Raw genomic sequence first — 15,051 nt, forward strand, 5'->3', positions numbered from 1 at the left:
ACATTAGATCTTCATACATACTGTGGCTACTAATGAAGGTGATAACACTTGAACAAATGATACATAAAACTGACATGGTGTATTCATTCTTATCTAAATTAACAAAAATGAGATTTGTCACATGGAAAAAGTAAATATACCCCTACATTTATCACCACTTCAAATCCATCAAATTAGAATCAGATGTTCCAGATTAAGTGCCAATGACTAGAACCTCCTTAGGGAGTATGCAGGTAGCACCTCTCTTATTTAAATCACAGATTAAGGTATCTGGTGTTCTCTTTGCTATTGATTTGTGTGATGTCATTATACCAAGACTGAACTCTGTAAGACCCTCAGTAAGATAGTTGTGGATGCTTTTGCAACATGAAAGTGATTTAAAAAGACTGACAAATTATTTTAAATCAATCATACCTCTGTAAAATAAATCATCTACAAGTGGCATAGATTTAAAACAACTGCTAGTTTATCCAAGAGTGGCTGACCCAACAAATTCAGCCAAAGAGTAGATCACTTGATACTAAAAGAAGTCTCTAAGAACCCCAACATTTCATTGTGGGATCTGCAGGTAATTCTTGCAAAGGCTGGTGTCAAAGTGCATACATTTACAATCAGAAAGAGACTGTAGGTGTGCCAGGAAAAAACCTTTGCTGTCGAAAAAGAATATTAGGGTAAGACTACAGTTTACCATAACATTAAGGCAAAGACCAGGCCTTCTAGAACAATGTGCTCTGGATGAATGAATCAAAGATAAAGTGGTTTGGCCACAGAAACAGTAGACATATTTGCCACAAACCAAAGACAGCATTACGGGAGAAGTGCCTCATACTTGCTATCAAGTATGGTGGTGAAAATGTTAAGATTTGGGGATGCTTTGTTGCGTCAGGGCCTGGTCAGCCTGCGATCATTAAGTCAATCATTTCAAAGTATTCTTGAGAAGAATGTGAGGTCATCTGGTTGAACCAGAAATGAACCTTTTAACAATATAATGATCTGAGGCACACTAGCATATCGTTCAAGGAATGGCTCAGAAAGAAGAAATGGAAGGTTAAGGACAGACAAAATCAAAGCCCTTATTTAAATTTCATTGAAATGTGGGAAGATTTGAAAAGGGCAGTACATTCAAGAAAACCCACAAACATCTTGCAACTGAAAGAGTTTTGCATGGAGGCATAGTCAAAAATTTCACAGTCAATGTCAGAGACTGGTGGGCAGTTAGTCAAAATGACCACAAGAAGTAATTTCTGCTAAAGGAGGCAATACTAGCTTCTGAGGCCAAAGCAGGACTTTCTTTTTTCCCAGTACACCATCACATCTATTTTTATTTTATTTTAATTAATGAAAAGACAATTCTTCCTAGTGTTTTTATTCAGGTATGTAACCTTCATACTTGTTTGGCAATATTTGCATGTTCATATATGTTGAAAAGGGATGTACGTAAAGTTTTCACTTGTATCATCTGTAAAAGTGTGACAACAAACAGAACTACTAAAATAGCACTACTAATAACCTAGAATAATATTTTTCTTTTATAGAGTACTTTTTTTTTCTTTGCTCAAAGCACTTTACTAGATAGATAGATAGATACTTTATTAATCCCAATGGGAAATTCACATTCTCCAGCAGCAGCATAATGATACAATAAATAATATTAAATTAAAGAATGATAATAATGCAGGTGAAGAACAGACAATAACTATGTATAATGTTAAATGTTAACGTTTACACCCCCGGGTGGAATTGAAGAGTCGCATAGTTTGGGGGAGGAACGATCTCTTCAATCTGTCAGTGGAGCAGGACAGTGACAGCAGTCTGTCGCTGAAGCTGCTCTTCTGTCTGGAGATGATACTATTAAGTGGATGCAGTGGATTCTCCATAATTGATAGGAGCCTGCTGAGCGCCCTTCGCTCTGCCACAGATGTCAAACTGTCCAGCTCCATGCCAACAATAGAGCCTGCCTTCCTCACCAGTTTGTCCAGGCGTGAGGCGTCTTTCCTCTTAATGCTGCCTCCCCAGCACACCACCGCGTAGAAGAGGGTGCTCGCCACAACTGTCTGATAGAACATCTGCAGCATCTTATTGCAGATGTTGAAGGACGCCAGCCTTCTAAGGAAGTATAGTCGGCTCTGTCCTTTCTTGCACAGCGCATCAGTATTGGCAGTCCAGTCTAATTTATCATCCAGCTGCACTCCCAGATATTTATAGGTCTGCACCATCTGCACACAGTCACCTTTGATGATCACGGGGTCTATGAGGGGTCTGGGCCTCTTAAAATCCACCACCAACTCCTTGGTTTTGCTGGTGTTCAGTTGTAGGTGGTTTGAGTTGCACCATTTAACAAAGTCATCGATTAGGTCCCTATACTCATCCTCCAGCCCATTCCTGATGCAGCCCACGATAGCAGTGTCATCAGCGAATTTTTGCACATGGCAGGACTCCGAGTTGTATTGGAAGTCCGATGTATATAGGCTGAACAGGACCGGAGAAAGTACAGTCCCTTGTGGCGCTCTTGTGTTGCTGACCACAATGTCAGACGTGCAGTTCCCAAGACGCACTTACTGAGGTCTGTCTTTAAGATAGTCCACGATCCATGCCACTAGGTATGAATCTAATCTCATCTCTGTCAGTTTGTCCCTAAGTAGCAGAGGTTGGATTGTGTTGAAGGCGCTAGAGAAGTCTAGAAACATAATTCTTACAGCACCACTGCCTCTGTCCAAGTGAGAGAGGGATCGGTGTAGCATATAGATGATGGCATCCTCCACTCCCAACTTCTCCTGATATACAAACTGCAGAGGGTCAAGGACGTGTTGAACCTGTGGCCTAAGGTGGTGAAGCAGCAGCCTCTCCATGGTCTTCATCACATGTGATGTCAGAGCAACAGGCCGAAAGTCATTCAGCTCACTAGTGCAAATTATAATATACCTTTTTACATTTTTTTGTCTACAATTGGAGCACAATGAAATTAAGTAACTCTAAACTCGCACAGCTTTCTTTCCCTGCCTCCACCTGCCAGTGGATAATCAATTTTCTGACAAATAGGAAACAGCAGGTGGAACTGGGAAGACTCACCTCTAGCTCTCGTACAATCAGCACAGAAGCCAGCCAGGGATGTGTGCGCTCCCCACTGCTCTTCTCTCTTTGTACTAATGAGTGCGCCTCTAAGGACCCCTTTTCAGGAATGGTGACGAAACTGCATACAGAAAGGATGTTGAGCAGTTGGCCCTTGGGTGTGCTGAGAACAATTTGGAGCTAAATACACTCAGAACTGGATATGACAGTGTACTTTAGTTACAAAGACCCCCAAACATTACCTCACTTCCCCATACTTAACAATAAGGTGTCAGATGTGGAAACTTTCACGTTTCTGGGCTCTATAATCACCTGAGACTTGACACTGAAGACCAACATAGACTCCATAATAAAAAGGCACAGCAGTGGATGTACTTCCTGTGACACCCAAGGGAGTTCAATCTACAACATGAGTTACTGATTCAGTTCTCCACTTCAATCATTGAGTCTGTTTTCTGCTCATTCATTACAATGCGTTTGGATCTGTAACTAAACAAGTCCAGAATAGAGTACAGTGAATAGTCAGGTCTGCTGAAGGGATCATTGGCACCAGTCATTCCACCTTACAGGACTTGTACTATTCCAGAATCATGAAGTGAGCAGGGAGAATAATCACATCTGTCAGGTGTTATAGACCAAACTTCACCAAAACAAGCAGATGTAAGAACAGTTCCTTCCACAGGCCATCAAGTTTACAAATGTTTAATTCGGCTGTGGGCAACTGAAACATATCTTAATATTCCTAGATATAGTTAACGTTAACATTATTCAAAGTTTTTGTCTGTCTGTATACCTGCATTGTTATCACTCTTTAATTTAATATTTTCTTTATTAGTATGATACTGCTGGAGTATGTGAATTTCCCCTTGGGATTAATAAAGCATCTATCTATCTATCTATCTATCTATCTATCTATCTATCTATCTATCTATCTATCTATCTATCTATCTATCTATCTATCTATCTAGTTAATGTGTATATATTTCAGTATTTCATACACTGCCTTGCACTTTGCATGCATATGTTTACATTGTATGTCTTGTGTTTATCACAGGTGTGAACTGATCAGTTGTGTGTATGTGTGTCAGGTGCCTATACTTGGGGTCATCAAAAAACTAGAGTCAAATTCCTTGTATGCATTTATCATGAAATTATTTAGTCAAATTTTTAAAATATATGTAAATTAAACTACAGTATACATAATAATTGACTTTCATATAACTTCATTAGGTTTTGGAATTTTCGGAATGAAATACCTTCTTTTAATTTAGCCTCATGCACACCAGGAAAATGTACATAAAACAGACTCAAAAATCTGATAGGGCTCTGACAAGCGCATTATTAGACCAAGCTTAATAAGCAGTGGTAGCAGCTCTTTATCTGGATCCACCAAGATGGGCCTGATGATGTTTTTGTCACCACTGTAGCTTTTTTCTGGCTGGTCTCGCCTTCTGAACCCACTGTAAATTCTTGGCTCTCCCATTGACATAGGAATTTTGTCTTCCCTGACTGCTGACCCAGTAGGATACGCAGAACTTTCATGTCCTCTCATATGAACCAATGGTGAAGTTGTAGTTAAGTTTCTTTAGAAGATTTTTAATCTTTAAACATAGATCTTAATATTAAAATACATTGAATTAAAACAAATTATCGTTAAAATAAAATATTTAATAATCTTAGTGCAAAAAAAATTAAAAAATACAATTTATAGCTAAAAAATGTTTTTTGAAAAAAATGTTATGTGGTGGAGAAAAATGTTTTTCATTTTTGAATTCAGCGCCCAAAAATATATGTAAAATACATGGATTGGTAAAATATTTTTTAATTATATATATATATCGGTTGGAGCTTCCATCCATCCATTTAGAATAGGGGGGTCGCGTTAAATTCTAATCTGCTCGTATTATCTGCATGGTCCGTTATACATATCACATATTTTTCAACATGTAAAACGTTTAATATTATACACATCAGATTCAAACAGTTAACGCTATTGTTTAAAGAGTGCAAAGTAAAAATTAGTCCATCACAATTGCTCATCGGTTGCAAGACGTTAAGACGCGGTGTCACCACCACCTCGATAACGTGTTCTCAAGTAGGTACCGTTTCCACATACAGGGCAGGAGCCATTGGGGCCCCAAACTTTAAAAATTTTGATTTTGTTCTTGGGGGTTTTTTACTGAACCGCTAATCTGCGATTTACGTTACAGCACAGTTCATCCTCCGAGCATTCTTGTTAATCAGAATTCGAATCTGTGTTTATAAAGGATACTTTCAACACTTTATATTTGTTGTAAAAACTAATAATTATTCTCCATTATCACTTTGCTATTGACCGTTGTCACCTTAAAAAAGCGCATTCACTAGTAGACGCGGTGAGAGAACAGTAATGGCAGTGGATTGGTTGAATGAGGTGACAATCAGAATGTTCCCGCCAATTAATGTATTCCTTGAAAGGAAGTGGGTGGAACTAGCACCCTAGGCAACAAGAGACTGTATGCTCGAAAAAGACTATAAAAGCTTCTGCACTATGTTCTTTTAATCCACTGTGTGTATGTGTGTATGTTCTAATCCTGAAGATGAGTTCTTTTACGTGAATAATTGAAGCCGACTTCACTCAGCACATGGATTCCTTTATTGTTTTAATGTTTTTTGTCATTATTGTTGGTGCTGTCGTTGGAAAATTAAGTAATTTCTGGGGTCCTTACCAACATTTGATGTGCACCAAGGAAAAGCGATTGCTTAAAGAAAACTTGGAAAAGAAAGACGCAGAGTTGCGTGGCCTGCGTCGGCACTTCAGACGTTTTTCAAAAGCTGTGAAGAAGTTTGATGAAATAAAGACATGGTCAGACATGGTTGTTTCAGAACTTACTGAGTTACATAATGATATTAGTGAGATTGTAACTGGGGCACCAAATGAGAATTCCCATGATGTTCGTGCACACAGGTATATCGCCAAATTTGATGCATTCGGCGTTGGAATGGATTTGCTAAAAGTTAAGGTGGTGAATCTGAGAGAGGAAACTGAGCATCTTCATAAAGAACTTAGTGACTTGCTGAGAGAGAAACTCATGCTTTCAGTAAAGGAACCAACAGGCAAAGTAAGACACAAGATTGAAATGAGTTGTCATTTGGTTTTTAGAGAGCATACATCGTCTTTTTAATGGTTTAGGATTAATTTGAATGGCATGACCTTTAAAAAGGAAAACCTCTTGTTATTATAGTGTAACCCTTCCCAATCCTCAATTTATGTTATTTAACATTTTTTGAACCTTTGTAAGAAAAAACAAGTATATTATACATTTTATTAGTTTGTCATGTGTGTTTAATATTGAAATGTGCCTTGTAAAACAAAACTAATGTATTTTACGTAAATAACAGTGAGGCGTTAATGATTATTAATTGAACTACTCTAATTTCATCTTCTCTGTTACAACGCTACTTCTAAAATAAAGGCATTGTACAAAGTACCTTTTCATAAAACAATTCCTTCATAAAAAAGTAGCGGTTGTGTACTTTTATAGACATGTTGCATTACACTATACTTATGGTAAGAACTTGGCATTGATGGCAGTCAGTGGCACTGTAGCTATTGGATCTGATTGTTTCACAGTTTTGGGAATACTTCGGTCAAGATTTGGTTTGACTTTTCCGTAAAAGACTATATGCCAAGCTCTTTTGGGATGTTATTTTCATTTGTACTATATTATTACCTATTATTTGACAGATGCCTTTATCCCAGGCATACATTTGGATACATTTCTTTTGGTTTTCCATTTGGAGCAGACAGGTAAAGTTATTTGCTTGAGGTCACACAATTGCAGTAGAGGATATGAACTCACAACCATCCAAAGACTTCAAGCCCTGAGATTGTAGGTTAAAAAACTGCTACCAATACCATCACTGAACACGTCACTTCACATGCCTGTGCTTTAATTGGAAAAATGAAAGAAATGTGTCCAATTATATCTTAAAAGTTATTAAGTCACCATGAATAAAAGTGTCAGCGAAATGTAAATATGTGTAATTTCATCCATTTCAAGCAAGCAAAACTTTAATTAAAATTAATATTAACATTAAAAATGTTGGCCGGCTTTTTGATTAGTGCCTACCCATCTTGTTAAGATTTGGCGACTGCCTTATGATTCATAGATTTGCAGTTGTGTTGTAATTTTTCTGTTTCCTTTTAATTGATCTTGTGCTTTAAATATTTTCAGTGTATTGGATGCATCCAGAAAGTATTCACAGCGCATCACTTTTTCCACATTTTGTTATATTACAGCCTTATTCCAAAATGGATTAAATTCATTTTTTTCCTCAGAATTCTACACACAACACCCCATAATGACAACGTGAAAAAAGTTTACTTAAGCAAATTTATTAAAAATAAAAAAATTGAGAAAGCACATTTACAAAAGTATTCACAGCCTTTGCCATGAAGCTCAAAATTGAGCTCAGGTGCATCCTGTTTCCCCTGATCATCCTTGAGATGTTTCTGCAGCTTCATTGGAGTCCACCTGTGGTAAATTCAGTTGACTGGACATGATTTGGAAAGGCACACACCTGTCTCTATAAGGTCTCACAGTTGACAGTTCATGTCAGAGCACAAACCAAGCATGAAGTCAAAGGAATTGTCTGTAGACCTCCAAGACAGGATTGTCTCGAGGCACATATCTGGGGAAGGTTACAGAAATATTTCTGCTGCTTTGAAGGTCCCAATGAGCACAGTTGCCTCCATCATCTGTAAGTGGAAGAAGTTCGAAACCTCCAGGACTCTTCCTAGAGTTGGCTGGCTATCTAAACTGAGCGATAGGGGGAGAAGGGCCTTAGTCAGGGAGGTGACCAAGAACCTGATGGTCACTCTGTCAGAGCTCCAGAGGTCCTCTGTGGAGAGAGGAGAACCTTCCAGAAGGACAACCATCTCTGCAGCAATCCACCAATCAGGCCTGTATGGTAGAGTGGCCAGAAGGAAGCCACTCCTTAGTAAAAGGCACGTGGCAGCCTGCCTGGAGTTTGCCAAAAGGCACCTGAAGGACTCTCAGACCATGAGAAAGAAAATTGTCTGGTCTGATGAGACAAAGATTGAACTCTTTGGTGTGAATGCCAGGCGTTACGTTTGGAGGAAACCTGGCACCATCCCTACAGTGAAGCATGGTGGTGGCAGCATCATGCTGTGGGGATGTTTTTCAGTGGCAGGGACTGGGAGACTAGTCAGGATAAAGGGAAAGATGACTGCAGCAATGTACAGAGACATCCTGGATGAAAACCTGCTCCAGAGCGCTCTTGACCTCAGACTGGGGCGACGGTTCATCTTTCACCAGGACAACGACCCTAAGCACACAGTCAAGATATCAAAGGAGTGGCTTCAGGACAACTCTGTGAATGTCCTTGAGTGGTCCAGCCACAGCCCAGACTTGAATCCGATTGAACATCTCTGGAGAGATCTTAAAATGGCTTTGCGCCGACGCTTCCCATTCAACCTGATGGAGCTTGAGAGGTGCTGCAAAGAGGAATGGGCGAAACTGGCCAAGGATAGGTGTGCCAAGCTTGTGGCATCATATTCAAAAAGACTTGAGGCTGTAATTGCTGCCAAAGGTGCATCGACAAAGTATTGAGCAAAGGCTGTGAATACTTATGTACATGGGATTTCTCCGTTTTTTTATTTTTAATAAATTTGCAAAAACCTCAAGTAAACTTTTTTCACGTTGTAATTATGGGGTGTTGTGTGTAGAATTCTGAGGGAAAAAAATGAATTTAATCCATTTTGGAATAAGGCTGTAACATAAGAAAATGTGGAAAAAGTGATGCACTGTGAATACTTTCCGGATGCACTGTATGTTTACAAGCCTTTTCCATATCATTATGTTGCATTTGTCTTGCATGTTAATTTACCTTCATGATGCAGCGTTATTAGGAACAGTACTAATGAACTGTGGATCTACCTCTCTGAAAAGGTGTACTGTATTTAACTTGAGCCCAAGGGAAATGCATTTACTGTTCCCAGGTAGATTCCATTTATCAAATTACAGAGTGTTAGTTCTAAGGACAAGTGTCTAAGTACCTGTTTTTTGGAGTTTTGTTTTTTTTAATTATTTAGAAATAAATGCAGACTTGGTATTTTCTATCTGATGAGTTATGTATTTTTATTTTAATCAACAACAAAAAACAAATGAAATACTGTAGGATTTCATATTACAACACAATAAAATGATTAAAAACTGCTAGTAAAAAATATCAAGGAATCCATTCTTAGTATACTTACTATACCATACTGTAAGCAAGATTAAAAGATTATCTGTGCTGAGATGGATGTGAAACTTCAAATTGTTTAATTTTTCAAAAAACATTAAAAGATAATGTTTACATTTTTTGTTGATTAAATATTTAGGAAGGAGCCTGTGTGACAGTGAAAGACTACTTAAGCATGTTGGAAACTTTTTTATTATGTAAAACATTTCACTGAATTATTTTGTGTTTTCTGTCTGGTGACACAGTAAGTGCTGATGACTCAAAATTATTAAATTTTCTTATAATCCTAAACACGTGTGTTATTAATAATGACACTTAATTTGCCCTTTATGAGTGAGGGAGTGTACATGACTATGCACTGTGATATACTGCCACTCCATTCCGGTGTTCTTTTTGTCTGATTCTTCCAGCGTATGCTGTGGATCTCACAATCCTGGACTTGTTTTTTATATTTCCAGTTAGTAGTTAAAACTATATAAAATAAAGGTAAAATTATTAGGTTCTACATTCATCTCATTTTATGTTTCTTTAGGTCTCAAAGAATAGCAGTGAAGAGAAAAAAGCAGAGGAACCTGTACCACGTCAGGAGGAGAAGTGAGTCATGTTAAATGAATATCAGGATGTGGCGATGGAACATCTTCAGGCTAATTATCTTAAAGCTCAGCTTATGTGCTATAAACAACTTTTCTATTAAAGCTGCATTATGCATTCATTATAGTCATTCAATAATAAAAGCATTCTGTGGATCCATGTCTAGAAATGTGCAGGTTTTCATTGTGGGATTGGTGTGAGTGAGATCTGCATAATGTCTTAAACCAAGCTATACTAATTTAAACAAGTAACCCAGTGTTGAAACCTTCGGTGCCACTACATGATAGACAAGTTGTTTTTATCGCATCAATTTTTGAGATTGTTTTTCTTGGGAAGTCTTTATAATAATCCAGGGTATAACATTTTGAATATGCAGCTATGCACCATTTTATCTGTTGATTAAAGAAAATTAGTCCAGACCATGAATGTTTCAAAATGTATTCTTTTCCATAAATCGTGACCAACTTTGCTATATCACAGACAGAAGCTCAGGGAATTGCATTGTGAACATGTCTATTTATAAGTCATATAATAGTTTGTCTTTAAGAAGGAGAGATGAAGCATCTGGTTTTCATTTGCTTCAAAATTTTTTCTTTGAAATTCTCTGTAAATTTCACTAGAAGGTTTTGAAAGAAAGAAAGAAAAAAAAACTTTCAGTACTTGGTAAGCATGAAAGGACTCATCATCACTCTATAAATCGCATCCACTGGTAATGATTTCCATTTTCTGGATAGCATGATGATAGCCATCTTTCTTTACAATTTCTTGGTATAGTGTGTAGTAGTACTGTAGGTTAATGTACCATGTTAGCCATTATGCCATTAAGAAGTGAAGACACCTTTTATTGTCAAAGTGAAGTGATTACTGTACTTGTACAATTTGCAAGCTTTCGGGGAGGCTCAGGCTCCTTCTTTAGGCAACTTGCTTGTAATTCAAAAAAAGCCTTCTAATTTAACAGTCATTTTAAGGGAAGATAAAAATCATTCTCTGATTAGGAAATCAAGAGGAGTAACTTGTAACAGTTGTTGGGGTCTCCAGAGAAGTTTTATCATTCACTAAACATAATATTTACATTACTTTTACTATTTTTCGTTGTTCTTTTTTTTCATAGGACGCCAGGGCTAGAGGGACCCTTAGAAACTCAAACTACTTTGAATGCGACTGAACCAGAGATACAGAAGCCCTCAACCGCATCCCGATGCCAAGCTTTGCTGCACATTGTATGTCCACTGTGGGTGGTGTATGTAATTGGATACTTTGGCTGCAGTTTTCTGTGGGTCATTGTAGTGGTCATTGTAAAACTGCAGTATTCCTGGAGGAAGGAAGACCGGGAGCAGCAGCAGCAACAAGCCCTACAAGATGAAAATCTGTCTGATGGGCAGCCTTCTTGGGTGAGTGTGGCACAGAGTGCTTGGCATGCTTTTGAAGAAGGCTTGTAATTTCTTAGAATAATATAATCAGAATTCCATTTAAGGTGGTAAGCGTTTTAAAGGGAGATTTGTAGAGTACAACAAGTTACCAGGTCAGTTTGAAGAATTTTAATGGTAATTTACAGAATAGGATGGAGTCAGAATTCTGTTTTCTGTATTGCCACCTTGCTAAAATTTGTGTCATTCCTGTTTTTAGCCCCAACAGCCCTGAGTAGGTGACAAACCCCAGTCAACCCTAAACCTTTACAAATGTTTCTGGCTGTTTTTATGAACGCCACAAACAGTGTAACAGAACCACATTGTATTCTGTCTAAGCATTCCTGGTGGACTTTGGCATCTGATAGATGTTGTTGCATAGTCAGTCTTAAATTATAGTTAACAGTGACCAAAGCAGAGGGATAATATGGATTCCTGTTTTTACAATAATCAAGGCCAATCTCTAAACGTTTCATTTGCCTAATTTTTGGACTTTATTCATAAACCATGTGAAGTCGGGATACTGACTAAATGACATAGGGTTGCTAGCTCTTTGTGCCACCTAGTTACAAACTGGTGTCATTATTCTTATGCTGACTCTAATTGTACACACAGCTGAAGGGCTTCTGTTTCTAGCAATTTAGGACATGTCAAATTAAACATCACCCTGTGAACAGAGCATGTTCTTACTTTGAAGATACCCATTCTAACCCAAACCCCATTCAGCTGGCAGGTCACCCTATAATATTTCAATGTGGTTTCGTTCAGCATTATTGTATATAACTTTTCAAAAAGCTTAAATAATAAAAATACCTTAATTGTTTAAATAATATACGAGTTTCATGCCTTATATAAGTAAGTTTTCTACTTAAATCCCTATTGCTTCATCTGGAGCTGCCTGAAGACATGCCAGCTTAAATTGGACTCTTATTTTTCATAAGTGCAGTGTTATAAATTCAGTTTACATTCCTGGAAGTTCAGTTTATGCATTAACCATGAAAACTGAATACATTTACTATTTATATATCACTGGTCAACAAGCATTTTTCTACTGGGATTCTTATATCTGTACTTTAACAAATTTCACTTGCTGACTCCAAATCTGAAAACCGTTTTCGTCCAGCACGTCCCATTTTTTAGTTCTGATGTTCCAGGTCTTGGACAACTAAGGTGACTGGACAGTAAAGGTGATGCATTTTAACATGTAAGAAATAAGTTTGTTCTTGGGAAAAGTGAAGCCAAAATTAAGGAAGGTGTTTTTGTTGGCACTGAAATACGTGAACTGATGCTTGACGATGAGTTCAAAAGGAAACTGAAGCCATCTGAATCAGCACCCTCATTCCTGCAGGTTGTCCAGAATTTTCTTGACAGTCACAGAGCAGAGAATTATACTGAGCTTGTGGAGAATATGCTGGAAGTATATTAGATTACGGGAGCCAGAATGTCACTGAAGATGCATTTTTTTACATTCTCCTCTCGACTTTTTTCCACCAAATCTAAGCGATGTCAGAGATGAGCATGGGGAAAGATTTCATCAAGATATAAAGGTGATGGAAAACTGATATCGGGAAAAATTCACTCCGAGCATGATGGGTGACTACTGTTGGTTCTTGCAAAGAGAGACGGATGTGCAGTACAAGCACAAAAGCGAGTGCCTCCGAACATTTTTGGTCACACTGACCTCAATTTATATTGAGGTAAATTGACATAAATATGCTTTAACGTGTCTCTGGTATTGTCTTCTGGTTTGTTTTCAGAATAAACACATCAAAACAATTTTGGTGGGACATAGTCCAAACTCCAGATATTGTGTTGGTATATTATATTAATATTCATAAGTGTCAAAACGTCAATGATGTGTATTTCAAAAACCTGACGTGCTAGCTTAATTCCGATTTCATGTATGAAATAAATGTAAAAAGCTTAATAAAGAGCTGCTCTGAACTTCCCAGAAGCAAACAAAAAATATTTTTGTAGACCAGTGATATATTAATGTCTAGTTATGATTAACCAGAATCTAAATAAAGATGTTAAAAATAACAGTAGGACTAATAAGGCAGCAGTATCTATAGTCTGACTGACCTTTGGGTTTTATAGCTTTTGAGATGGAGTGTTCAGTTTTTATTATATTCTGTACTGATCAGTGCTAAAAATTCCCAACTAAATACATTGATATTCCATATTCTCACTCAGTAAATAGTGGAAAAAAGTACATTGGGTGGGTAGATGAATATGAAATGCACAATATGATAGATAGATAATCAGTCACCACACAGACCAGCTAAGAGGTTGACCATGGAAATCCTCTGAAGCTCCTGATATTTTCTGGAGTTTCTAAAGTTTGCATGCATTTTCTTTTGTAGGTTGCTGTCCCTGATCTTGAGAAGTCAAAATGGTTTAACAAGGTAAGTTAGACGAAAATCAGAATTTTGTCATTTCTCGCTGATTGACTGACACCGCAGCATTGTTGGCAGGTGTCTTTTTGGTTGAAAGTAAACAACACCGTACTTGTATGTATGCAAGGAAATCAATGAACATCACTGTGTTTATATCCATCTTTTTTTATTTATTCCAAATGGTTTAAATATAAAAGATTCTAAGATTCTAATGGATTGGTGTCTCATCCACAGTTGGTTATTACATTAGGCCTGTTGCTGCTAACTATTTTGAAAAAAAGAACATATTGCTGTAATGTAATTCTTGATACAGAGTGGTATGTGAAAAAATGACCAGCAAATCATTTAGTACAGGCTAATATGACCTGTTAAGTCTGTTGAAGAACCTGCATAAGGTTCCTCAAGCAATCACACAGATGACAGAACTAACAACAAAATGCTAGCAAGAAGTCCCTCTAGCTTCACCTTAATACATGTGCTGCTTCTTAAACCAGGACAGGAATCCTTACTGTATGCAGGACCACTTTTTTGTGCTACTACCCTATAATGTTTTTTTATGTACAAAATAACTGACATGTTGTTGACCTGAAGGTGAAAACTGTCAAAAGAGAAATTTGTTTTTATCCTTAGATTTTAAAGCAAGCGTGGCCATCATCATGCCGCTACTTAGAGAAGATGATTGTGGATAGTGTCACTTCACATCTGACAGATAACAAGTTCCTGAAAATGCTGAGATTCACAAGGTTTAGCCTTGGAGATAAGGTGAAGTATACCCATTTTTCTAACAATAAGTCCCCTTCACACATCTATCTATCTATCTATTATATAGTGCCTTTCCTATCTGTCTGTCTGTCTGTCTGTGCATCTCTACCACCTTGCCCATGATTCTTTGCTCTAGTTCACCTCCTAACTATAAAATTATTCAAACACAGTCTGAGAGTGGCTTTTAAACCTCTGTGCCTATACCAAGAAACATTTCTGGGTACAGGTGGGTCTGTAGTGACTCGGGGCCACAGTTCCTTTTTGTGGCTTCAGAAACAAGCCTTGTTGGAACCAGGAACGTCACCAGCTTTAGTAGCATTTATTGGGGGTAATGCTGATAAACCCATTTCGGTTGTCATGCTGTGAAATAGCAGGGAGGTGGGGTGTGGTCTGCCCCTTATTGTTTTTCACACAGTCTTCCCTATGGTTATGGAGAAAGACACATTCTATGTACTTTTATTTAAAAGGGAGACAATCTACTAGTAATTTTTTTTAGTCCCACCTGGCCTGAATATCAAGGGCATGGAGATAAAGAACCATACCGTGATTAAATGTGATCGAATCCAGTAAAGAGGGCT

The 15,051-nt window shown here is 37.7% G+C and overlaps 1 protein-coding gene across 2 annotated transcripts in view; it reads left to right on the forward strand.

Moving 5' to 3' along the window:
- Positions 1-5,552: 5,552 nt before the first annotated feature.
- LOC114656661 (extended synaptotagmin-2-A-like) overlaps positions 5,553-15,051 on the forward strand; it is a 31,661-nt gene continuing 22,162 nt past the window's right edge. For both annotated transcript variants that reach the window (XM_028808296.2, XM_051930867.1), the window contains exons 1-5: positions 5,553-6,170; positions 9,851-9,912; positions 11,021-11,300; positions 13,679-13,720; positions 14,342-14,473. In XM_028808296.2, coding sequence (XP_028664129.2) covers positions 5,694-6,170; positions 9,851-9,912; positions 11,021-11,300; positions 13,679-13,720; positions 14,342-14,473 — 993 coding nt within the window. In that variant the 5' untranslated portion in view covers positions 5,553-5,693. The remainder of the gene's footprint in view (positions 6,171-9,850; positions 9,913-11,020; positions 11,301-13,678; positions 13,721-14,341; positions 14,474-15,051) is intronic.

This window comes from Erpetoichthys calabaricus, chromosome 8 (genome assembly GCF_900747795.2).
Source record: "Erpetoichthys calabaricus chromosome 8, fErpCal1.3, whole genome shotgun sequence".
Lineage (NCBI taxonomy): Eukaryota > Metazoa > Chordata > Cladistia > Polypteriformes > Polypteridae > Erpetoichthys > Erpetoichthys calabaricus.